The sequence below is a fragment of the Aulonocara stuartgranti genome (genome assembly GCF_965226115.1).
Source record: "Aulonocara stuartgranti genome assembly, chromosome: 1".
NCBI classification, from domain to species: Eukaryota; Metazoa; Chordata; class Actinopteri; order Cichliformes; family Cichlidae; genus Aulonocara; species Aulonocara stuartgranti.
In genome coordinates this window covers 34,096,691-34,122,783 of record NC_138939.1, presented here as the reverse complement: position 1 = coordinate 34,122,783, position 26,093 = coordinate 34,096,691, and the positions used below count along the sequence as shown (strand labels likewise).

The following is a 26,093-nucleotide window of genomic DNA, read 5'->3' as shown; positions in this document are numbered from 1 at the left end:
AGTAGAATTTAAACAGTTGCAGGATGTGACGCATCTAATGCGCACTTTCTTCACTTTGGTGCGCGTGTGCAAGTAGTGTAAACCACGCTGTTTCTAAAGAAAATACAACAAACCGGGGTCTTTTTGGCAGTGGGCGTGTATGTGCGCGCGCGTGTGTATGTGTGTCAGTCCGCGCGCACAGCGGTCTCTGGAAGAGGAGCAGAAATCAATTACAATTATTCTCTGTTGACAGTATAATTAAACTCAAGGCTGTGGCTAATACAGCCGCTCCAGACTCTTATCTGGAACGGACGGAGATTTACAAGCGCAAGCAGCCCGGCGTGCATAGCAAGCGAAAGGCCCCGAGTGAGACCCTCGCGTGTCCTGCTGGTACCACACCGATCACAGCGGGCGAGCAGAAACTGCCCCAAACTTCCCCAGCTGTCCAAAATACATAAATAAATTAATAACTTAAAAAGAAAAAGAATCAGGGCATTAAACGGACATTTAATGTACTAGTTTATTACAGCGGTTCAGATGACGTTTTTAAAAGCGCTCCGAGTGCTTAGAGAAGAAAAACGCCATAACGACCAGTTCACAGTATAGCAAGTTAGTTTAAAACATAAATTATTATTTTCGTTTATTTATTTTATTGTTTTTAGAGGCTCTTTGAGATTTATATCGCATGTTAGTGAACGCTACCTGGTTAAACAACGTACTTGACTGGCAGCGACGCACTAATTATTTTTCCGTTCACTGGGATTGACCTGACTTGACTTCACTCTTGTGAGCAAACTTATGTCCACGTTGCCGGAAAGGATCAAGAGGAGCCAGTTTGGCTTGTTTCCGACACAGTTTACCACCCGTCCCGTGGCCTTTGTTTTCATTTAAGCTCATAATTAACGCTCCATTCTTAAATCATCAGTTCACCAGTGGGGTTTTAGTTTGGGGGTAAAACACAACTCACGGGACACGTGTACAGCGAGATTCGGAGAATACGCAATGCAGTGTTTTAGACTGTACAGTATGCCCCCCTCCGCCTCTTTGGGGTGTCACTGCTTCCAGTGCAGGCTCCAGTGGTTGGCTCCGGCTCCCCTTAAAACACGTGACTTTAACTTTAAAAAAAAAAAACAGAAATCTTCTTGCGTAAGACTTTAACAAATGAGTAGCTTTGTCAAGACCTCGCCCACTTTTTTTTCTCTGTATTTGATCAGTTTCCTATTGGTGACGCACGAAGGAACGTATAGAGCCCAGAGCTTTGTGCGTAAAACCCGCCAAGTGGAAAAACTATTTATAGTTCAGGCCATTTTTAGCACATGGTGTATTCCACCCATACAACTTCTGAAAATGTGTGTGTGTGTGTCTAATTGTAATTGTTGAATGTGAATTTATGAGAATAACTATAAAGAACTCCCTCATCTTTGATTGTCAGCTTAAGGCACAGTCTTAGTTTCTTTTCTGTAAAATAAAGTATTTGATGTTGCTACGCTAATTGGAACTACTGGCTTATCCTGGCTCAGCACAATGCAAACATTACTTAGGCCTCGGTGCGCTCCAGTCTATTCAAATTCCCCCCAATAATTACCCAAACCTGGAAATCTTTATCCAGACAAGCCACGTGAGATCAAGTGGGACGCTCCCCTGCATGCGTGTAAACATCCCACACTTCCTTAGAGACAAGTGTATTAATCAGGTTTTGGAAGGCTCTGTCCGGCGCTCACGCATTCAACGTGCGTAACCAGACAATTCACGCACGCACACACGCGCCCCCGTCGTCTTGTTCTCCTGTTGTCCCTTTAAAAATCCGAATCCAAGGCCAATGATTTATCAAACTCCTATTATCAAGAAAATGTCACAGGAAGGGCACCTTGCTCTGCACTGACGCAAACCCCACTCTTTCCCACGGAGCTATAGAAAAGCTTTGCAGTTGGTACTTTGCGGAGCTACAACCAGTCCGCTTCTAGTCGTCTCCTCGTCGGGTTTTTTTTCCTTTACAGCTGTTTCCAGCCTGCTGGCAGAGCTCTGCAAAAAATGGTAAGTGTTCCAAACTAATTCGTGTAACTATTCTCCTGCAGTTTCATCTATCTATCCTCTGTCATCTGAGTGTATTCTCTTCTGTTTTTATGCTAATCTGGCACTTTTCTTGCAGGGGGGCACTGTTTAACGCTTTCAGGCGCTCGAGCTGTCCGTGGTGCTGAAATGCAGCTGTGGTTTCACACTGAAAAACTTTAACCGCCTTTTCTCTTCTGTGTCACCTAACCTTTTTATTTCTTTATTTCCGTTTTTAGAGAAAGATTTCAATGGGAAAGTTAACATTTGGTTGATCATGTCTATTTTTGTAACCTTTTTTTTTCTCAATTTACTCGCTTTCTACAGACTTAAACGGAAGCCAGGTAGTTAGTCCCCCGCTAAAAACACAACTAAGAAAACAACAAACCGGTCAGTAATTTTTCTTTTCTTTTAAGGATTTATTCCTGTTGCCCCCCCCCCCCCCCCCCCAAGTTACATTTCAGGGGAGTCATTTGTAATTCCACGCCCGTGGTCTGCTCACCGCTGGTAACGCCGGCGATCTTGCATGCCTGCGGGGAGAGCGAAGCCACCGAGAGACCCGCAGCAGCTTGTCTATTGCCCATAAAAATCAGTGGATGTGTGTGGCTGAATGACATGAGGGGGGAAATGGGGCGTAAAATTAAAGAATCTTGCAGAAAGCGAGAACCGGAGAAGCAAAAGCAACCCCCTCCCTCCAACAAGCACAAGAAGCACTTTCTCCACACACACACACACACACACACACACACACACACACACACACACACACACACACACACACACACACACCCGGCAGACATTGAGCTGAAACTATGGAGCGACCAGAGCCACAGCATACAACAGAAAAGGGAAAGAGCGTAATTTTTATTATGATTTTTTGTTTGTTTGTTTGTTTTTAGTCCCAGAGCAGCGATGGCCTGCAAACGCCTGCTGGTTTCATGGTTTCTGCCCTGCTTTTTCCTTTTATCTCGCTGATCTGTCGCTCCCATATTCCAGGATCTGTCTGACCACAGAGACATGGCCAAACAACCGGCCAGCGCTCCCACCGGCTACATCCCTGCGCAGCAGTCCGACGGAGCCGCGGGACTTACAGGAAACAAACCGGACAACACGGCAGCGTGCCCGCCGTCCACTCCTCGCCATCACCCGGCGCCTCAGCCGCCGCCTCCTTGTAACGAGCGCAACACTTTTTGTCCCGCGGAAAATAAACCGGGGGAACCGGACAGCAATAAAGAATACGGGACGTTTAAAAACACCCCGCCGGCCGTCCCCGGATCCGTTGCCGTTAATTCGGCCTTGAGGAAGGATTCCATCGGTTCGGCCCGCGGGGGGTCCGCCCAGTACGGCGACCCGCTCCGGGCCACCGCTGAGCAGAACAACACCGCAGGCAACTGGACGTCTATGAGCCAGACCACCATCATACTGGGAACAGATGGGAACACGTCTGTTCAGCCTGGAACCGTGGCGGGGGTAAGTCAGCTAAATGAACCGTTACCTTAACGGAGGGCGGCCGCTGTGGAGGCAGGTGCGGTGTGGATGTGTTTCCGCTCGTGGCTGATCGGAGAGCTGACTGGATTAACCTGCTGCCTCCAAACAGGGGGACAGTGCCACGCAGACCTTTAGTAATATCTCTGCTGTGAATAACAATCTGTGGAACTCTAAAAAAATGTGGTAGCTACCCCAGGCATTGATTTGTGACGGACGTGTTAAGCTGTTCATTTGTAGCCCCAGAACTTCTGAGCTGAATCAGAGGATTCTTTAAAAGTGGATCTTAAGAGGGAACCGTCATTGTGAGGACAGACCGTGGGTTCGTTGTCGGGATGCTTAAACAGTATTGTCTGATACATAGTTCGTGGTCTTTATTTAGTTATTTTTCTTTCATGCACCGGTTCGGGAAAGCCTGTATTGGGAGTGAGAGTGGTTCATTCAGCGTATGCAAAGATTGTAAGCGCGCGGAACGCCCACAGGTGTAACAGACTATGGTGAACCTCTTCGCAGTGATACCGGGTTGAATCACGCATGTGTTGTAATTTGGGTGGACCCTGAGCTATTTGCTGTCCTTGATTTGCGCAGCGTCTGTTCTGATGCTCTGCAGCAGTCTGCGGTGTCTGATCAAAACTTTAAAAACCGCTTATGTCAGCTAAACATGAGGAAAACAAAGCGCGCACACTGGGCTGTTTTGTTTATTCACGATTAGATCGCCCCTTTAGACATAAACCTATGGCTGTTTCCGGTGTTTTTTATTTTTCTTATTATTTTAGTTACAATTCTAAACTTGATTTGTGCTTGGTGGTGATAACATGGTTAATGAAAAAAAGAGAACTGAATCATACTCTCGCGGTATTCTCGGTGTTCCCTGCCCACACTTGGTATGGCCCAAAAGCCCAGGTGTTATCCGGCTGATAGACAGCGCTGTATTACAGGAGACTGCGGATTGTTTCCAATCCCCAGGAGGGCATCCCCCACCACCCCTACCATTTCACACGCTCACACTTACAGAAGCAGACACACAGACACATTCCCATGCAGCGCAATGTTTGTGAATCGGAATCTATATATTCAACACAGTCTATTTCCTGAATCTGATAAATGAGGTTCTGCTGTGTAAAAAAAAAAAAAAAAAGTTCTCCTGAATCGATCCTCAGGAAATGTTTTTAATCTCCGCATGAAATTCCACGAAGATTTCCAGCGGTTTGGTGGAGGTAACGGCCCTTAAGCGTAGCAGAGGATGAGACGAGTTACGTGTGTAAGCTTTGAGAGCCGCTATGGAATTCTGATTGTCGTGTGTAAAACGGAACAAAATTAAAACATAACGAACACAGTGAACAAAATGTAGATGGCCCAAAAAAAAGTGTTTTGGATCGGATTCGTCAACATTTTGTAAATAAAAATGTTCCAGATTTTCAGTCAGCATGATGAATGTGGAAAAAACGCGCTTTGATCAGTGAGCATGTAATATTATTGTCTGTAAAGGACAATTCCCACCAGAATGATGAGTTACTCTTTTTAATTATGTATTTATAATTTGTTTTTAAACTAGAGAATGCTTTTTGTTGATGGGAGATGAGTTAGCCTGAGTGCTTCTTCTTGTGGTTACACTTAGCTTTAAAAAAAAAAAAAAAAGATTATTATTACTTTTTCAAAACATTTTAGAGACTCAGTGTTTTCCCCCCTCAGGTTAACGAAGATGATGACGAAGGGGGAGATGAGAATAAGGCCAGAGGAAACTGGTCTAATAAACTGGATTTTATTCTGTCCATGGTTGGCTATGCAGTGGGACTGGGAAACGTGTGGAGGTTTCCTTATCTTGCCTTCCAAAACGGGGGAGGTAAGACTTTATGTGTGTGTGTGTGTGTGTGTGTGTGTGTGTGTGTGTGTGTGTGTGTGTGTGTGTGTGTGTGTGTGTGTGTGTGTGTGTTTTAAATAATAAAATAAAAATTTCAGTCAAGGCCGGAATTAGCCCCATTCATTCCTTTATCCTGTTAGGCCTGTAAGCATGCGAATGCTAAGAGAACTATGTTGAAAATGAATTAAAAAAATAGGTTATAGTGCTGGGATTTCCTCTGGTGGTGCGCAGATATAATGTGCTTACATCGCAAGCAAAATCGACTCTCATTATTTTAACTGGCATTCTTGTCCTTGTTATAACTGCTTTATATAGGAGTTATTATCAAATAATATCCTTAAATGTTGCAGAAGTCATTAAAAGCTGCCGTATGTTTTTCCCCATATGCCGAATGTTTTTTTTTAGAAGCAGCCAAGTACACACTTCACGTTTGATGATTTTCACTTTATTCCATAGTTAGGTTCAGACTTTGGTGCTTCTGAAACTCCGCTCTGTAGCCTGGTCTTTAATTCCCCGCAGGAGCTTTTTTGATCCCCTACCTGACCATGCTGGGCATCGCTGGGATCCCAATCTTTTTGTTGGAGGTTTCCCTCGGCCAGTTTGCAAGCCAAGGGCCAGTGTCAGTGTGGAAATGCATCCCCGCTCTGCAAGGTAAACTGGCCCATCTCCTCATCTTTAAGAAATATAATTTTAAAAAAAGAAATAAAAAAGAAATAAACATATAAAACCCAAATAAAAAATAAATACATTTTATAATCACGAGTTCTCCACTTTCCTTAAGAGTAATTTATCTATTTCGTCTCATTTATTTATTTTAGGTTGCGGGATTGCCATGTTGATAATATCTGTCTTGATAGCCATATACTATAATATTATAATGTGCTGGACACTGTACTACCTGTTCGCTTCGTTGAAGGGCTCACTGCCATGGGCTAACTGTAGGAATGAGTGGAACACGGTGGAATGTAAGGACAAAGACATGCTGCTGTTAGGTAAGACACACACCTTCACACACACATACACACACACACACACACTAGAAAAGCACCCCACTCTCCACAATACGCAATGCGTCATGCCTCCCTCAGCTAAGGTGTCCTGCAGTATAATGAATACTGACCTGTGATCTCTGCGGCGTTTCACTCTGAAAAATACTTAAACTTAAGAGCACCCAGTTTGTTTTCTATATGATCCGGTTGGATTGTTAGAGACCAGTAAAGTAGGGGATGAAGGCCCCAGGGAGATAAAATCCCACCTGAAACACGCTATATTTATATCTTCGATTATTCTTTTGTGTGATTCTGTCAGATTAAAGCATTGCTTCATGTTTTAAAGCTGCAGCATGGGGCAGAAGCAGCCTGTTAGTGGTCTGACACTGAATTAAACTGTGGATAAAATTATGTTTTAGCAAAGAAAACATAAAAGCGGAGAATCGAAGGCGTCTTGGCGTCGATTTGCATCGAATAAAAGTCGAAAGAGGCTTCACTTTGTGTAATATTTGCCTTTAGCGATTCTGTGAATTCAGCACAAAAACTGCTTGCTTGACAAATTTACTGTACAGGCTGAGCTGCTGCAGTGCTGCAGTGAGCCCGAGACTGACCCCTGCTGGATGAAACGGGAAGGCCTATTCGGGTCTGCATGTCTGCGTCTTTTGAATGATGAAGCAGACAAGAGGGAGCAAAAACGTGAACTATGTAGCCTGACGTATGTTAATGTGTTTACATATATGATTTTATCGTGTGGGTGAGCGAGGTCTGAACAGGTTTGCAATGCAATGCACAAGCTCTGCAAAAATAATCTGTTATATGCATACTTTAATGTTTCCCTTTTATGCCAAAGAGATGTGGATATATTAAAATATGTATATGGAGTAATATTACACTACAATGTAATTTTTAAAGCTATATTTGTGGCCTAGGGTCATAAAGGATTCATGTCATGTCATCGCATGTTGTCCACTGAGTGCCCCCCTCCAAAAAACGAACAAACAACAACAACAACAACAACAACAAAAAACAACAACGAGTTGCACAAGTGTGCAAAGCGCAATTAAAAAAACGTCCTGAATCATTAAGGCCCAGTTAATATAAGCTTGAAATGACTGAAAATAGAGTCATATAAAAAGCTTAAACCTACTTCTGTCTACCTTGTTTGCATGAAAAAAATAAATAAATAGTGAGAACAGGGCTCAGAAACATTTATTTAATCATATTCAGCAGTGCAGGATTTTAACAAATACAAGTGGAAGAAGTTTCCAGTGAGGCTACACTACACTGTACATTGTATCCATCTGGCCTTTTCCTCCCACTTCTTACTCACATCCATCTCTTCACCCCAATTCAGAGTGTGTACCTGAGCGGGCAGTAAGTTGTGTCCCACAGCAGCTCTCTGCCAGCCTCTCCAAGCTGACGTGTATTGATTTCTGATTGGAACAGACTCATGCATCCTGCGGGACAGAAACATCACGTCCATCAAGAACTCCACTTTCTGCACGTTGGCAAACACAGCGGGAAACCTGACAAAGCTGCTAAACATGAGTATGGATGGAAACAAGACATATGTCAGCCCCAGCGAGGAATACTTCAAGTGAGTGAATCCTCTGGCCAAAATAAAATGTTGTTTTCAATTCCTGAAAAAAAGATCTATACACTTTTAGCCAGATTTAAAAAAAAAATAAATACATTTATGACTGGATGAAAGACAGAATCTGATATTTTTTTAAAACCATTCTCTGCAGTTCTCAAGCCATCAAAAAAGTGATCATTTTGCTTCAGTAAAAAGTTCATGGACACTTAGATAAGGTTTATTCCTAATAATTCTAGTTTTATATCTTCTTGTTTTATATTTTGCATTTCCTTTTAATGTGACAACACACAAGTACATGTCCAGATAGTTGCCTGAAGCCACAAATTAATCTTTTAATTTCATACCCCACAAAATCACCCACATAGGAGATATTCACGTAAAACACTGCAAAAATAATCTCAAAAATGTACAAAAAAGTACAGCACAATAATAATAAAAAAAAGTCCTGCAGCATTTTATGAAAACATGTTTATGTACACTTTAACAACAATATAAAGACAGAAAAAGCAGAAGGAAAGAAATCAAGTCCGGAGTGGGGTAATCGTACTGTTTTCCATATACAAGGAAAAAACTGTACAGAGACTTTGTAGTTCTCTCTTATTGCACTCATTCAGCTTAATATCTTTAAACACAACGAGGCTATCCTCGCAATATATAATTAATGATGATTTATGGAGATTTGTGTCAAAAGTTGGGCAAAAAAAACCAACTTACATAAATCTTACATCTCTGGCAGACCCTCTGACATGTTTGGGACTCTGTAATAAATGACTCGGCAAAATGAAAAAACAAACAAACAAACAAACAAAAACAAAAAGTGTCAGCATGAACTTTTGATCTGCATTGTTTTTTGTTTTTTAGACTTAACCTTTCTGTTTGAATAACACCTGCAGGTACAATGTGCTGCACATTTCCAAAGGGATTGAATATCCAGGAGACATCCGCTGGCCTCTGGCCGGCTGTCTCTTCTTGGCCTGGCTCATTGTCTACGCCTCTTTAGCCAAAGGAATCAAGTCATCGGGAAAGGTAACAAACTAAAAACAAAACTAAAACCTGCCTTCCGATGTCTTTCTGCTTGAAGTTTGAAGCTCAGAAGACATGCTGCTATTAGTTTTCCTTTGATTGCGTTCCCTTTAATGATAATATCGCCACCTAGTGATGAAGTATGTGACACACAACCTTTTATGAGGAAAAAATGTCATTTCCAAAAATGTAAAAATAACGCAGATCTGAGTTTATTTCCAAGAAAAATTTCATATGCAAATACCCAGAGTCTAGAGAAACGCAAAACAAGTGCATTATATTGTGTTTAATAAATTATCTACTTCACAGCGATTCTTTTAAACTCCGTGTTTGAGTTTTTTTCTCTCGTAAGAAATACTTAAATGTTACTTAAAATAACTGAAAGCTATTTTCTTAGTTTAAAGAAAGCAAAAGAAGGAAAAAATAAATACATAAATATATAATTTATAAATATATAAAATGCTGTTCAAGCCCAGGTGAATGTTAGAGCTGCTTTAAAAAGACAGTCTTATGGTCTCAGACCAAAACAACACCCAGAAACTGAATAAAGTTGCGATTGTTGTATTGTGGTGCCCTCTGGTGGACATAGAGATGAGCTGCAGCACACATAAGCCTGTCACTGTGGAGTGGAGCTTCAGGCCTGTGTCAGAGGTTTTTCTGTAATAATTGTAAACTTGGGATTTTTTTAGTGTACAAATTCCTGTTTGCACCACAATCTGGATCAAAAGTGATCCTAATATAATCCTAATATATATGTTAATAATAGTGTTTTTTTTTGATGAGAAACAGCTAACTCTTGAAAAACTAAATGTTTAAAAGTCCACACACAAAGAGAGGGATATAAATGATCTTACAAAGTTTACTGACTTTGACCGTTTTATGAAAAAAACTGTTTTATCTTTGCATGTGTGTGTGTGTGCTGATGTTGCTCATTTCTTTTCTTTTCTCATTAGGTGGTGTATTTCACCGCCACGTTCCCTTACGTGGTGCTCGTCATCCTCCTGATCAGAGGAGTGACCCTCCCCGGTGCGGCTGACGGCATCCTCTACTTTATCACACCAAAATGGGAGAAACTAAATGATGCAAAGGTAACCAGAATTTCCTCACTGAATTCTACAAACACTAAAGTACAGACAGAAAAGAGGCCTTCCAGTTCTTGCCCTTCTCCTGCAGCTGCTCCTCTCTCCCTCAGGTGTGGAAAGACGCTGCCACTCAGATCTTCTTCTCCCTGTCGGCTGCTTGGGGCGGCCTCATCACGCTGTCTTCTTACAATAAGTTCCACAATAACTGCTACAGGTAAACACATAAAAGGTAAACTATGCTTCTGGCAGACAAATTCCACCTGTCACCACAGATGCATGACGCTATGTCTGAATGTGTCTGAATGTCTGGTAGGATGAAATGTCAGTAATAAATGTGACTTTTTGCAGCAAGCTGTTTCTTTCATTTTCTCTCAATTTGTTCTTCCTGTGCTTTGTTTTATCGCTAAAGTAATCCACAGCATTTGAAGAAAAAAAATGCAAAAGCCTAAATGTGTGAAACTTTTTTGATTCACAAGAAATATATATATATATATATATATATATATATATATATATATATATATATATATATATATTTACTCCATGCAGTCACAATATCTGCACATTAACTGAATATACACATGGTTCATTACTATAAATGAAAGCTTAGTAGTATTATCCACTATTATATATTTGCCAATTGTGTTTTTTAAATGTTGTACACAAGACAGGGCTCTAAGTATGAGAGCATCAGAGACATTATCAGAGGGATGTGACACTCAGATCGATGAAATGTTTGAGAATTCAGTTGCCGTAAAGATGGTGAAAGAAGTTTGACTTCTTATGAAAAGCTTTTCAAATCATTACTCTGTGGCAAAGTTGGCAAACATTAATAAACAAAAAATCCAATTTGACTCGATGGTAATGAGATTTTTATGTTCCAGTGATCATTTTAATTCAAATGAATTTAGGCAATGCTTCAAAATAACCGCCCAAATAAGTGCCAAGAGACGTTGCAAGATGGCTTCCTCATCCCGAGACCTGGTTCTAGAAGGACTTTGGCACCACTGGACAGTTTTCATATTCATATTTCTATGTTTTAAATACTTAAAAACTCTTGAAGTCACAACAAATATATTTGCTCACTTCACGTTTCTCCTTTCTCTTCTTGTTTTCCTTTTCATTGCAGGGACACTATCATAGTGACATGCACAAACAGCGCCACCAGTATATTTGCTGGGTTTGTCATCTTCTCTGTCATTGGTTTTATGGCACATGAGTTAAAGGTGCCAATAGAGAAGGTGGCTGATGAAGGTAAGCTCCCAAACTGGCCGGCAGTAGCATGAGATCAGCACCGCTTTTATCTGCACTTGAGACAGTGTCTATGTATTCCTATTGAAATACCATACATGTAGTATATATGTTTGTCTGTGTGTGTGTGTGTGTGTGTGTGTGTGTTAGGTCCAGGTATAGCTTTCGTGGTGTATCCAGAGGCTCTGACCAGACTTCCCCTGTCTCCTTTCTGGGCAATCATCTTTTTCCTTATGCTCCTGACCCTTGGCCTGGATACTATGGTAACCTTTACATCCTCTTAATACTAATGAAAAAAAAAATCAAGTTCCAAGTTTAAATATGAGCTATGGCATTTGGAAGTTATAGCTGGAAACAGGCAAACAATTTGCCCATAAAATGACTTTTAAGTAACTCTATTTGAACTTACATGTTAAAGAACATGAAACATCACTTTTAGTCTTTGCTCTACTGCTGGAGTAAAATCCTGCACAAGCTCTCCATCTGCTAAAGATGATGTCAGTCTTCTTACCCGAATCTGAGCAAGACATGCAAACAAGAAAAGAGTTTCCTTTTTTTTTTAGCCAGTTGGTGGCAGAAGAGCTCCACACTACCTATGAAACCAATCATCACCCTCTTGTCCACCACAGTGTTTGCGTAGAGGATGAGATGATCTTGTTCTTGTGCTTGAGAGAAACATCTCTCACCTCATCTCTCAGTGTGTTCGTCTTTGATTGTCTTCCTCGCCCTGTTTCCTCACATCTTAGTGCGTCCCAACTGAGATGGAGGCAAGAAGGAGAAATGAGGAGAAAAGGCTTGAGGGCAACACGTATTTAAGAAAAAGTGACACTCTCACTTCTGAGCAAGATTACAAGAATGTTAAAATATTCGTTTTTTTTTAAATTACAAGCACAAACGAGGAGCACAAAGTTTGATTTTCTTTATTAACGAATATAACTTATAAATACAAAAGGAATATTTAGTAGTCTCTTTCTGCCAAAGCTTGTATAGTCCAGTTGTGTGTCACTTAAAACATAAAATGAAAAAATGAGCTGATAATGGCTAAAAAGCTCTGTGAAGTGCAGAGTTGGGGATAATTGTAAACATTTTCAAGCAATAATTAATATAAAAAATATGAATAAAAAGCGCAGTGAGGGGAGGTTGTTTCGTTCAAGGGTCAAGATTAGGGAAACCAATCTCGACCTTGATGCCAGTGTTCATTTTTAATGTGTAATGTGTTTGTAAACGAGGTGTCGTGAGACGTTGGTCTGTCAGGTAAATGATCTGTTTCTGCTGTGGTAGGTATTCAGGCCCACTTTGTTTTAATTTTGCTGAAGATCTCAAAGTTTGTGACAGTCAGAAACACGAGTCTCTTGACTTTTGTTTGCTCCGAGGTTAACATTTGGGTTTGGTAGCTGATGTATAAACACTGCACACTGCACACATTGACCCAATTAACATAATTACAAATGCACAGCACCCGCTGTGACTGATTTCACCTGAAGTGCCTGAGCTCTCCAGGTACTTGAACAGAGGGGAGTCTGTGTGATTGGAGTGAGTGAAACTAGGTTGACCTTAAAGTCTTGGAGCAACATCAGGAAGTAAAAACAACAATCAAATGTGATATGTGAACACAGTGCTTTACACTGTGGGTGATAAGAATTCATTTTGTTAACCATTCCATCACAGAAATGATGGAAAGATCAATCGTAATATTAATAAAACCACTCCAGCTGCAGTTTGAGCATATGGAGTGTGGAGAATACCAACAATAACTGCACAGATTTAAGATATAATTCATTTTCAGGAAGCTATTCTACACTAAAAATGTTTATGTCCAAAATTCTCAGTGGATAATGTAAAACATTACATTTAATGGAAGCTGACCAAATAATACTGAATTGATTAGTATACTTTCAGTTCATACCAAGCTTATTTTCCTTAATGATTAATTAAGCGTGTAAATAAACCATTGTTTTTATATTTTTCATTTGCATTTTACTCAAAATGCAGTACATCAGTTTTGGGCCCCTTTTCCCTTCAGGACTGCTTTAATTTTTCATGAATTCAACAAGTTGCTGGAAACATTTCTCAGAGATTTTAACATGACAGCTTCATTCAGCGTCAGCATCACTAGGTTTGAACTTCCGCAGGTTGTTTTGAACAGTTGTTGCCACATGATTGGATGGTTAGATTTTTGTGTCAAAAAGCAATAGCTTACAAAGTGGCCTGTGCCTTTACATTTTAAAAAGGAATTACAGTAAACAAAAAACCTATAAGGTTTTCATTTTAAACTATATATCTGTCTATGATATTGATCTATTGTAACATTTACTTACTTTAGATATCATTTACAATTTGTATTTGGAAATTGTTTTAATTCTTCTAATGTCAAAACAATAATTCCACTAGCAGATCCATAAATGTAAAAGTGAAAGACAAGTATACTGAAAAACTTCAAACGGACTATATTATTGCTCCATGTCAGCACTATGTTTTCCTAAAAGAACCCAAAACGGTTTCATTTGGACCCACTAGCCATGATATCGGTTACTGCGCTGAGTTATGCCTCACGCAGCTTCAGCGAACAAACACTTTTCGTCTTCGGGATGTTTTTAAAGTCCAGAGCACCTCCCGCCATGATCCTGGGTAAACAGTTCCTGATAAAACACAAACTCCTTCAAGTGCATTGTGATGCTCCTGAGCTGAGCAGAGGAGCAGAGGGCACAGTGGTGCATTAAGACACAAGTAAACAGTAACAGTAAATGATGATGTTACTTTGCCTTGGCAGCAGCAGCACAGAGGAGAGTGCTGCTGCTGTGGTTTTGTCGTGGAACGCAGCTCAGCAGTAATAGGCTTGGGATGTTGACGGGAAATTAGTTTTGGGAGCTCAGGAGGAAAAGGAAGAAGTGGGGAAGTGACAGATAGCTTGATGGCAGCGCCATTTCTACAATAAACTTATGCATACGCACACACTATACAACCCTCGCTCAATTTTCATGTTTATGTATTCATCCGCTGCTGTCCTCTGGGTTCCGAGTCCCTTTTACCATCATGTTACATTTGCAATTCTCTAGACAGGCTCATCCTATCAAAGTCTATCCATTGTAAACTAAATCCTTCATACTTATTTGTTTTCAGAAGTTCTTCTGCTCAGGGTTAGAATAATGTTCAGAATCAGAATCAGAATCAGAATGGGTTTATTGCCAGATGTTGAGGTTTACAACATTAGGAAATTGCTGCGGTGCTTCAGTGCAGACAATAAGAATTAAAGTGCTATGTAGAAAGAAAGATATGTGCATGAGATATACATGAGATATATACATGAGAATAAGAATTATGAGTGCTACGTAGAAAGATATATACATGAGTGCAGGTGGTGATCAGTGCCAGACATGAAATGATGCAGTGACACAGCGTAGGGTCATGTGTTAGTGGCGGGGACAATCATGTGGTTATTGTTCATGTGTCCCACAGCAGAGGGGAAGAAACTGTTCTTGTGGCGAGAGGTTCTGGTGCGAATGGACCGGAGCCTCCTGCCTGAGGGGAGCAGGTCAAACAGACTGTGTCCAGGGTGAGAAGGGTCAGCTGAGATCCGGGCTGCACGCCGCAGAGTCCTGGAGGTGTACAGGTCCTGCAGAGATGGGAGTCTGCAGCCAATCACCTTCTCAGCAGAGCGCACAACACGCTGCAGTCTCTGTTTGTCCCTGATAGTGGCTCCAGCGTACCACACGGTGATGGAGGAGGTGAGGATGGACTCGATGATTGCAGTGTAGAATTGCATCATCGTCCGTGTTGGCAGGTTGAATTTCTTCAGCTGCCTCAGGAAGTACATCCTCTGCTGGGCTTTCTTGATGACGGAGGTGATGGTGGGCTCCCACTTCAGGTCCTGGGTGATAGTGGTACCCAGGAACCGGAATGAGTCCACAGAGGTGATGGGGGTGTCAGTCAGGATGATGGGGGGGAGTGGGGCTGTGTGCTTCCTGAAGTCCACAATAATCTCCACTGTCTTCTGGGCATTCAGCACCAGGTTGTTGTGGCTGCACCAAGACACCAGACGTTCAACCTCCCTCCTGTAGGCAGACTCATCCCCGTCAGAGATGAGCCCAATGACGGTGGTGTCATCTGCGAACTTGATTAGCTTGACAGACTGGTGGGTGGAGGTGCAGCAGTTGGTGTACAGGGAGAAGAGCAGAGGAGAAAGAACACAGCCCTGAGGGGAGCCGGTGCTGATGGTCCGGGAGTCCGAGACATTCTTTCCCAGCCTCACGTGCTGCTTCCTGTCCGTCAGGAAGTCAGTGATCCACCGGCAGATGGGATCAGGCACATTCATCTGGGAAAGCTTGCCTCGGAGATGGTCTGGAAGGATGGTGTTGAAGGCAGAGCTGAAGTCCACAAACAGGATCCTGGCGTAGGTTCCTGGGGAGTCCAGATGCTGCAGGATGAAGTGTAGGGCCATGTTGATGGCGTCGTCTACAGACCTGTTGGCTCTATATGCAAACTGCAGGGGGTCCAGGAGGGGGGCCGTGAGGGTCTTGAGATGGGAGAGAACTAGGCGCTCAAATGACTTCATGACCACAGATGTCAGAGCCACGGGTCTGTAGTCATTTAGTCCAGTGATCCTAGGTTTCTTGGGGACAGGGATTATGGTAGAGGACTTGAAGCAGGCAGGCACATGACATGCCTGCAGTGAGGAGTTGAAGATGCCAGAAAACACTGGGGCCAGCTCGTTTGCACAGTGTCTGAGGGTGGCAGGAGACACACCGTCTGGGCCGGGAGCTTTCCGAGCATTCAGACTCCTAAACTGCTTCCTCACATCTGCTTCATGAATATGAAGAGTTGTGGTCGGAGGAGGTGGTGTGAAATCCTCTTTTGTGTGGGGTGAGGGGGCGGGTGTTGCAGGTAAACAGTTTGAAGGTGGTGATGGCTCTATGGAGGGGGGAGAGGTGGGGGAATGAGTGTCCAAAGTGCCTCTATTGTTGGGGTCGTTGGAGGTGTGAAGGCTGCCTGATGGCTCGTCAAAACGGCAGTAGAAGTCGTTGAGGGTGTTGGCTAAGAGCAAGTCATCAGTGGAGTGGGGGGTTTTAGGCTTGTAGTTTGTAATATTCCTAAAACCTTTCCACACAGAGGCCGAGTCATTCTCTGAGATCTGCTGCTGCATCTTCTCAGAGTGCTGATGTTTAGCAATGTCCACTTCCTTAGTGAACCTGTACTTGGCCTCTCTGTAGCAGTCCCTGTCTCCGCTTCTGAACGCCTTACTCTTTTCCAGCCACAGCTTTTTGAGTTTAGGAGTAAACCAGGGTTTGTCATTGTTATAACTCACCCTGGTGCGTGATGGCACAATGCTGTCCTCACAGAAGTGGATATAGGAGGTGACAGTGTCCGTAAACTCGTCCAAGCTGTTAGAAGCAGCCTTCATTGTGTCCCAGTCTGTGGTCTCCAAACACGTGCGAAGCTCCTCCACAGCCTCGTTGCTCCACAGTTTTTTGGTCCTCACGACAGGTTTGGAGAGCTTCAGCCTCTGTCTGTACGCGGGGATTAGGTGGATCATGACGTGGTCAGAAAGTCCGAGTGAAGCGCGCGGCACCGCGCGATAGGCCCCGCTGATCGTGCTGTAGCAGTGGTCCAATGTCCTCTCCTCTCTGGTCGGGCATTTAATATACTGTTTGTATTTCGGAAGCTCATGGCTCAGATTGGCTTTGTTAAAGTCCCCAAGAGCAATGATGAGAGAGTCCGGGTATGTCCGCTCCGTGTGGAGAATCTGATCTGCGAGTGCGCACTGAGCTGCTTGCGCATCCGCGTCTGGCGGGATGTAAACAGCGGCCAGGATGAATGAAGCAAGTTCAGAAGTTCTTCTGCTCAGGGTTAGAATAATGTTCTTTATTTGTTTGCGAAATAAATGAAATTATGTGTTTATTGGATGAACCGAAGACAAATGCTGGATGCTAAAGTTATGACAGCAGCGGCCGCTTGGATTCAGATGAGGTAAACTTGCTGACTTGAGGCTTTTTATTTAGTGGAATTGCTGCTACGCCCTGGCCTGGGTGGACAATTGTTAGTGATTCTGTAGTGGAGCCAAGCAGGATTACTGTAAGCTGTTGCCAAAAGTATTAATATTAAATAGGAATCATAAATTGTTGGCGATTGTTTTCAGCAAATGCAATGTTTGAACAACGTGTTTATTAAACATCTGCCATGGTTAAACACATTTCCTCCCTAGTTCTCTTTAATATTCCCCCCTTCTCATCTCCATCCCAGTTTGCCACCATCGAGACCATAGTCACCTCTGTGTCAGATGAGTACCCCAAATACCTGAGGAAACACAAGCCGATCTTCACCCTGGTCTGCTGCGTCTCTTTCTTCATCCTGGGATTTCCCATGATCACAGAGGTATGTGCTCTGCTGCACTCTGGGTTCACAGTGGATACTTGAGCATTCTCCTTGCACCCTCTGACTCTGACTTTGAATACAATGCCAATTTTTCTGCATGTCAAGCAAAGTTCTGGCCTTCAGATGTCAGGTGCAATGATTGGAACAGTAGGCTGAGTCTTATGAAAAGGAAGTTGTGACCGTGGACAAATCCAAGTGTCGGGTGACAGGAGGGATGACATTGCAGGATGAAGGCTGAATAGATTTTGTAATATTTTCTGTGTGTGTGTGTGTGTGTTTGTTACAGAGTGGGATGTACATGCTCCAGTTGGTGGACACGTTTGCGGCCTCCTATTCTTTGGTCATCATTGCTATCTTTGAGCTGGTGGGGATTTCGTACCTCTATGGTAAGTACACGAGCTGCCATGAAAGCTCACTTTAAGGCCACTCTAGGTTCAGCATGTGAAGTCACAGCTGTGATTTTTTCTTTCCACAGACAGTACCTTTAATCTGCATTCTGTTTAATGGTCAATAGGGGGCGACTGCTCTGGTTGCAAATGTAGACAGATAAGATCATAAGGACAGATTAAATTTGATCTAGTGAATACTTCTCTGATGATTTCATGGCCTTTTGGGCAAACTTACGGTTGCCAAGTTGTTATTTTATAAGTCTGTTGTTTTTTCAGTCAAACCAATAGGTGACATACCTATACCCACTTTTTTTTCATTTGTATTTCTTACATAAAAAGCCAGTGCCAGTTTGATTGTGTGTTCAGAGAGGCATATGCATATAATAGAATAATAAATGCAAGAATACCTTTCTCTTCTGAAAATCTAGATATCTGATATTGTGTGTGTAATTTCTTTGCTTTGACTTTGCTTCTGTGACACATTTCCACAGACAGCAGGGCCAAACTGTATAATCAGCCGAGAGACCCTAAAATATTACTGTCAGTGCAGGGTGCAGCAGAGAATGTTGGTGGTTTTTGAGGCATTTCTATTCCTGAACTTAAAATCCTTTGTCATAGTAAAACAGATAAAATCAAAATATCTTCAGGCTGTAGCAGTTTTAACAAGAAAAAAAAAATCAAACTGAAAAGAACAGCATAGTTAAAATAACGGGTTTCTGCATCTCAATTATGCGTATCTGCAAAAGGGGACAATCGTCCAAAGCTCCTTCGTGCTGGAAACGAATTCTCACTTGTTAATCCTGCGGTGACCACTAGGAGTCTCTGTTGTAATGCACAAGTCTCTGTCACACACACAGGCAGAGAGCTCAGGTGTGTATCAGAAGGCTGTTACCAAGAAGCAAAGCTCGCCTCCAGTTTGTCATCAGTGCAGGTGACATATTGAAATGATTGTGTGACTCTGCCACTTCATGTCACTCACAGTTATCCGTCAATAAAGGCAGAGGAATGAAGCCATCTGCTCACTCACTTTTTCCAGGGACCACAGAAACGCATTCACATGTGCTCATAAGGACAGATTGAATTTACCGATCCTTTTTTTTAAAGGGACGTTATCAAACCCAGGTCACACTCCATGCCTTCTCTCTGGAAACCACCCATTTCTCTTCTTTTATTTCTTCTCTTTTTTCTTCTTCCTTTGCAGGCCTACAGAGGTTTTGTGAGGACATTGAAATGATGATTGGTTTCCAGCCAAACCGATTCTGGAGACTGTGCTGGGCCTTTGTGACTCCAACCATTCTGACGGTATGTTTGTTTTTGCTCATCTCATTCCCTGGTATGCGCATACACGCACACTCACTCACACACACACACACGCTCACACACACACACACACACACACACGCACACAGACACTCGTACACATGGGCACATATGAACATGTGCAGCCCAAAATGCCTCTATTTTCACTGTCTTCTTTCAAGTTCATTGATTTGCAATCATAAAGGAACAGAGGAGAAATTGCTCCTGTACTCAGAAATCGAAAAATTATTTCCTCCTTCACATTCCCGTCATGTCACAGGTTCTCACGTTGATTGTCATTTCAAAACTGAAGCTGCCAAATTCCAAATGTGTCAGCGTTTGATCTGCACTGAACATGTACATGATCAGTAGAGAGTATACACATATCTCCAAAGAAACCTGTCTCTGTAAAGCTGAGAGTCTTTACGTAGAATTCTGTGTAGTCGAAGTTCACTACAAAGGCACGTAAGAGCTGGACACTGGCCAGCATTAATGTTAGTAGTCGTAATGGAAACTACTGTGCCTCCAAAGCAGAGGTGACGATGACAAATGGAGCAGCAGTCGAGGCGGCTGGCCATCTTGCTGCTCTCTCGCTCTCTCTCTCTCGAGATCACATTTCCTCCGGGAGCTCATTGATGCACAGCCTCCGGCTAACCTAGTTCTGTCTGCCATCTTTTCTCTGTTTGTATTCCTTTTGGTCTTATTCTAATCCTTTCAAACCAAATTCACTTTTTTATACTTTTTCCACCCCCCCGACCCACTCCTGCCTTTCCTGTTTTTGTACTCTCTGCATATAATACAACTAAAGATCTAATTTTCTCATTGATATAGAACAGCAGACAAAGTTTTAGCCTTGGACCCTGAGGTCAGTGCAGTTAAGCTACTACACAGTCCATACCAGTCAGTGCTGACAATCACTGCACAGTTGAGCAGCATCAGGTAACAGCAGTTGAAATACCGTGCTGTGACATTTCATCTAACAAATGTTTCTCGGATTTCCGGGCGTGTGCAGGGCATCCTGGGGCTGAGTCTCTACCAGTGGAAGGTGATGACATATGAGGACTACACCTACCCCACCTGGTCCATGGTTATGGGCTGGCTCATGGTCATCTGCTCTGTAATCTGGATCCCCATCATGTTCGTCATTAAGATGCACCTGGCCCCCGGCACCATCATCGAGGTAATAATTGTGATAAAACTGTCACGTAATGTTTTGGGTTTGTCTGCTACGCACACACTGTCCCACATGCATCTTTGTCTCTTTCTCTTTCTCTCTCACGCACACACACACACACACACACACACACACACACACACACACACACACACAGGCGCGCGCACTGTCGAGGAAATCAATAGTCTCATCCTTCGCTCATTAGCAGAGAGAGGAAGGCTGCAGGCTGAGTATTAATTTGAACATTTTTTCTGGGAGTCTTGTGGGTCTCTTTAAAATGCTTTGATTAATGGATGATGATGATGACGAACGGGCCTTTCTGGTCTAACATCTTTGTGCGCTCTGTATCTGACAGCAGCCTCTATCACACACCTCTAACGCTACATTTGATTTGCTTTGCTTTTCTTGATCATAATTAACGCGTAATCATCACAGTGTCAAATCCTTTTTCACCTCGAAATTCTGCACACAATGCCCCATAGTGACAAAGTCAAAAAGTTTGCTTGAAATTTTTGCAAATTTATTAAAAATCAAACAAAATGAAGCACATACACAAATCTTCACAGCCTTTGCCATGACACTCAAAATTGAGCTCGGGTCCTTCCTGTTTCCACCGCTGATCTTTCAGATGTTTCTACAACTTAACTGAAGTCCAGCTGTGGTAATTCAGTTGATTGGACATGATTTGGAAAGGTACACACCTGTCCACATGTAGTTCTTGGTCCCATCTCATTAACTGAGGCGAAGGCTCATTTTCCAAAATAATAGTGAACCCCAACACGCAGCCAAGATAACAAAAGATTGGCTTCAGGGCCACTCTATGAATGTCTTTGAATGAACACCTCTTGAGAGATCAGAAAATGGCTGTGCACCGATGCTCCCCCATCCAACCAGGTTCTGCAAAGAAGAAGAACAAAAAATATGTGTGCAAAGCTTTTAGAATCATACTCAGAAAAATTTGAGGCTGTACTTCCTGCCAAAGGTGCATCAACAAAGTATTGAGCAAAGGCTGTGAATATTTATGGACATGTTAAATGTGCAAGAAGTAGCTTTATCAATGTGTTAAAAGTCAGGGCAAAAGCCAAAAAAAATGTAATTTAACAAGAGGCCAGCATTTGTTAAAGAGAGCAGTTCATGTATTATCGCTACCTGTAAGTGCTCTGTGTTTCCTGTTGTCATGCAGCGCCTGAAGCTGGTCTGCTCCCCTCAGCCTGACTGGGGTCCTTTCCTGATGAAGCACCGTGGAGAACGCTACCAGAACATGATCGACCCACTGGGAACCAGCTCCCTGGGCCTCAAGCTGCCCCCCAAGGACTTCCAGCTTGGTTCTTACCAGTAGCAGCCATCCTGACAGCACCACATCCACCACTTCCAAGCCCTGTAGGAGGCACTGGTGGGTGGTGGGAATCGTCTCCATCCCCACGTCTTCTCCCTTCTCTCTCTCTCCTGCTCTGTACTTAAGCCTTCTTTGCTTCTTGTCTTCTTTGCTTTATCGTGGATGTGGAAACAAGCTCCTTCTCTTCTTCCTTTATGTCTGCATCATGTCCTTTCTTCTCTCAGGGAGGAGTAGCTGCCCAAGTGGAGTCTACTCTTCCACTGCTGCTTTGTACACTCTTAATGGGCTACCATTGCCTCCCACACATGACCGCTGATTACTCCAGAACCCTTCCCAGGGATCTTTATTCCAAGAGAAAAATTGTGTCATAAAATGACACAGCTCAGACTGCACTTGCAATATTAGACTCACCCTAGTTGCTCCCTATGGAGTTGTGTGTATTTCTCTGTGTGTGCGCGCGTGAGTTTAAGTGTATGTGCGTGCCATCAAATTCGTGTGTACAGATAATGAATCATCTTGGTGCAAGCAGACACAGGAAAACAAAAAGAAAATTGAGCGACAGAGAAAAAAAACCCCCAAAAACAAAAAACGGCACAACGAGCTCAGTGGGGATCTTTGTTTGGTTCCATCTGTGTACAAAATTCCATCGGCAATACAAATAATATCAACTGCCTGGAAAGAAAAAAAAAACCACAATTTGCTCTGTTATCACATTTTGTTCCTATCCAGCAGTATATATGTATATTCATATGGGCTTCCACTCAGTCGCTATTGCTTTGTCAAAAATAGATTATAAGATCTGCAATTTGTGCCTCTTACATCCCGGTAGAGTAGCGAATGCATCCTGATTACTACTTTCCGTAGATACACTTTGGCCTCAGATGACTCTACAGTATGGTACAAACTTGGGTTTATTTTTCATTCTGAACCCGAGGGACCATTTGTGATACCCTCTCTCTTTGTCTATTTATTAAGTTGTATTCCTGCTGTATTGTCCTAGAATTTAAAGTAGCACATTCCTAACGTAGGAGTAGTCTAGCCTTCCTCTAGAAGGTGATAACGTGGCCATTTAACCTTCTAAGGTCTGAAAACCTAGTAGTCGCTATTTGTGCATATATTTTAGACGTGTATTTGTGAAAGTGCTAAGCCAGCTGACGAAACCTTCTTTCCAATATACATCGCATCAGTAGAGTAACAGTGTAATATATATATATATATATATATATATATATATATATATATATATATATATATATATATAGCAGTGATAGAGGTAGCAAGACAGGGACTCGCATTTGTGTGTCTGCGTGTGTGTGGGAGGGGCAGTAATGCCTCTCTGAACCCTAGTTGTGGAATATTTTGTACAAAAAAAAGACTTTCTTCAAGTAGTAAGCGTGTGTTGTTGTCCTGTCCTCAAAAAATTAGGAACTGCTGCTATATGTGAGCAGATGAAGATTAGAAAATGGCCTCCTTCTATCCTGGAAGTGTACTTTGTCTCTTGTTGTTTGTGGTAGAGCTCTTGAGACCTCTTTGTCATTTCAGACGTATGCCTCGCTTCTACGTGTGTCCTCATGAAAACAGGGTCTCAGGTATACTCGATCCCTTCAGACTACTCTGGTAGCTGTGGGAACAGTAGCAGCCAGTGCACAGAAAACAGCAGAGCCACCCCAGTGCTTAATTATAATGGGAACGGTGTGGAAGTGTGTTGCAAAAGGTCAGATAATCTCAATGCAGCACTGCTTTGGTTTTGCTTGCTGTTGCTTCGGTGCAATGAATATAAAAGATACACAAGTGATTTAGCCTGTTTTGACCAACCCTGTGCACTGCTAAAGGAGGGTCATTATGAGTCAAATTAATTAAAAAGAAAGTCACATTTCAAAACTGGAACTTTAGTAATTAGCTCTTGAAACAGTTTTGTTGATCATCAATGCACTGATTAGTTTCATTCGAAAAGGCAGAAAATTCTGAGCTCTCACCAACTTCTACTCACACTGTGATCCTGTAGAATTAGCCATAATGCTGTAATTTAGCACATATTTCCCTTTAACTCATCCTGTTAAGATATCCTCAGCACAAATGAGCCACTGTTTCTGGGGGCGTAAAAGTCATCTCCTTATGTAACGCCACAGCAACTTGAAGAACAGTTCAGTAAAGCTCAGCAGGTAGACAGACAGGCTTTGCACCCTCTTGAAATGTCACATGTGTGGCAGCCAACTTTTACTTTGTGGGCTGCCAACCAATTACCTTCAAAGTAACACCATGTATCCACTCGAAAGCAATTAGTACTTTCCACAATTTGACCAGTTGGATATGCATTTTCATGCTGACAAAATTCCTAATTGGCTTTACTATGCTTTTAACACTGCAGGTGATGAATTGTGGAATGGCGTAAGCGTTCTTAATGGAGGCTGCAGGTATAGATTCTATAACAGTAGACAAGAGTTTAAATGTCTCCTTAACTATTTCTCTAAGCCATGTATTTTCAAGAACTTGACATGTACATAGCACAGATTGTGATCAAAGAGGTTTTATGGTTTGAAAACAAAACGCGATCAATCGATGAGCACAAATACCCTGATGTTAAATAGTGTGCTTGCTAGGCAGTGTTGCTTTGGGTAATATGTAGTGCATTTAGCTCTATTTGTTCCAATGTGATAATAATGTATGTCTGTGTATGCTTGTATGTGTGTGTTTGTCTATATATTAGTTCACATGAACTTCCACTTACCTGTCAATCAGATGTTTGCATGGTCAGTCTTACAGTAGATTGCTGAAACAGGCAGAGGAGATTTACAGGATGTTTGATGCACCTAGTTCTCATTTCTGATGATGTGGGGATCTTGGAGAACAAATTATTAACTCGAGCTGGGTAAAGCAGACTATGAACACTAATCTGCTCCAAAAAAACCATTGAACTCTATGGCTTTCATGCAAATTAGAGCAGGGCTGGCCAAATGAGCAGGTTGGCATTTTAAATCATGTTGGATGTAGTAGACCGTTTGCGTATTGCTATAAGACTTGAATGATTAAAGCCTTTTTTGCCCTGAGAGAGATTTTAATGCTTTCACTCGGGGCCTTGTTCTGTGCCCTGTTATGTTCAATTTCTATAGAGATTCTCTGCCTTTATTTTTCAGAAAAAAACAAACAAAACTAAATTAGGGTTTAGTTGAAACCACATGGAGCCATATAATGTAATGAAGAGCTTGCATGTGCAGTTTGTGTTGCTGTAACTTGATGTCCATGTATAATAATCTTTGTCCTTTTCCTCCCGATAGTATAATACAGTGCATGTTTACTTTAGGTAACTTTATGTTCTACATAAAGAAACAGAAGGTTGCTGTTGTCCTTTTACATAGGTGAAAGAATCAAAACAACAACAACAGCAACCAAAAAGAACTGCTAATTTGCTTAGCCTGCAAGTCAACTTTGGGCAGTATAAGTAACCAAAGAAAGAGCAATTTATATAAGGGTTGTAGTGAAAACAGAAAGCAATCTTTAAAAGAAAAAAGGAATGTGTCATCTGCGTATAGGAGGTCGAGATACTGCCATTCATATAACATGTAGTGTTCTTTGATGTTTGCCAATATGTTACAAAACATCTTCAGGTAACCATTGGCCTTATAGATGTCCTCTTATGGTAGAATATTATATGTATTTCAGAAATAACATCACACAATAGCTGTCTGTCTCATATGGTACCAGTATTCCTATTGTTACGTCTGTTGTGTCTTTTTGGCACTTTATTGTGTGACCTATGAATGCATAGGTTAAATTTCTAATTACTTGAGTAATGTCATATATTTCTGTGTGTTCTATGCGAGGTACTGCTGCCTATGGATATAGATATGTGCCTCCAAAAGCCCATGACATCAATTTAATTTTAAAATTAAGAGTAGATATACACTATAACAATTATGTTTTAAAATGTGTGTGATGTGTGTAAACCCCCCAAAACAAAACAAAACAAAAAAAACAAGAAAGAAAATATATATAATATATGTGAAATGCATTTATTTATTTTCAACTTCATCAATCTTTGAGGCTCTACCTCAGATTTTGTATTTATATATAGAAATGCTATTGGATTATAGTATCTTTGCCAATTATAATATATCGCTATTATATCATGAAATATATACCCTATGAATCAATAAATAAATGTTATTGTTTTCCTTGTTGTCACTGGCTTCTTTTCAGACAGCACACATGC

General features: G+C 41.9%; 1 protein-coding gene across 1 annotated transcript; it reads left to right on the top strand.

Moving 5' to 3' along the window:
* Window positions 1–2,804: 2,804 nt before the first annotated feature.
* Window positions 2,805–23,059, top strand: slc6a5 (solute carrier family 6 member 5). The gene is made up of 15 exons (XM_082537292.1): window positions 2,805–3,498; window positions 5,206–5,356; window positions 5,894–6,025; window positions 6,193–6,366; window positions 7,810–7,960; window positions 8,854–8,986; window positions 9,937–10,071; window positions 10,176–10,279; window positions 11,195–11,319; window positions 11,467–11,579; window positions 17,554–17,685; window positions 17,972–18,071; window positions 19,276–19,376; window positions 20,386–20,553; window positions 21,731–23,059. The coding sequence occupies exons 1-15, from the start codon at window positions 3,046–3,048 to the stop codon at window positions 21,884–21,886; spliced, it is 2,328 nt and encodes a 775-aa protein (XP_082393418.1). The 5' UTR covers window positions 2,805–3,045; the 3' UTR covers window positions 21,887–23,059.
* Window positions 23,060–26,093: the final 3,034 nt, after the last annotated feature.

What these genes read in the sequence shown, in the direction of transcription:
- slc6a5 (XM_082537292.1), top strand. Translation starts at nt 3,046, where the DNA reads ATGGCCAAACAACCGGCCAGCGCTCCCACCGGCTACATCCCTGCGCAG. An exon ending in ATGCATCCCCGCTCTGCAAG is followed by an intron (nt 6,026 to 6,192) that starts GTAAACTGGCCC and finishes TATTTATTTTAG; the next exon opens with GTTGCGGGATTGCCATGTTG. An exon ending in AGAAACTAAATGATGCAAAG is followed by an intron (nt 10,072 to 10,175) that starts GTAACCAGAATT and finishes TCTCTCCCTCAG; the next exon opens with GTGTGGAAAGACGCTGCCAC.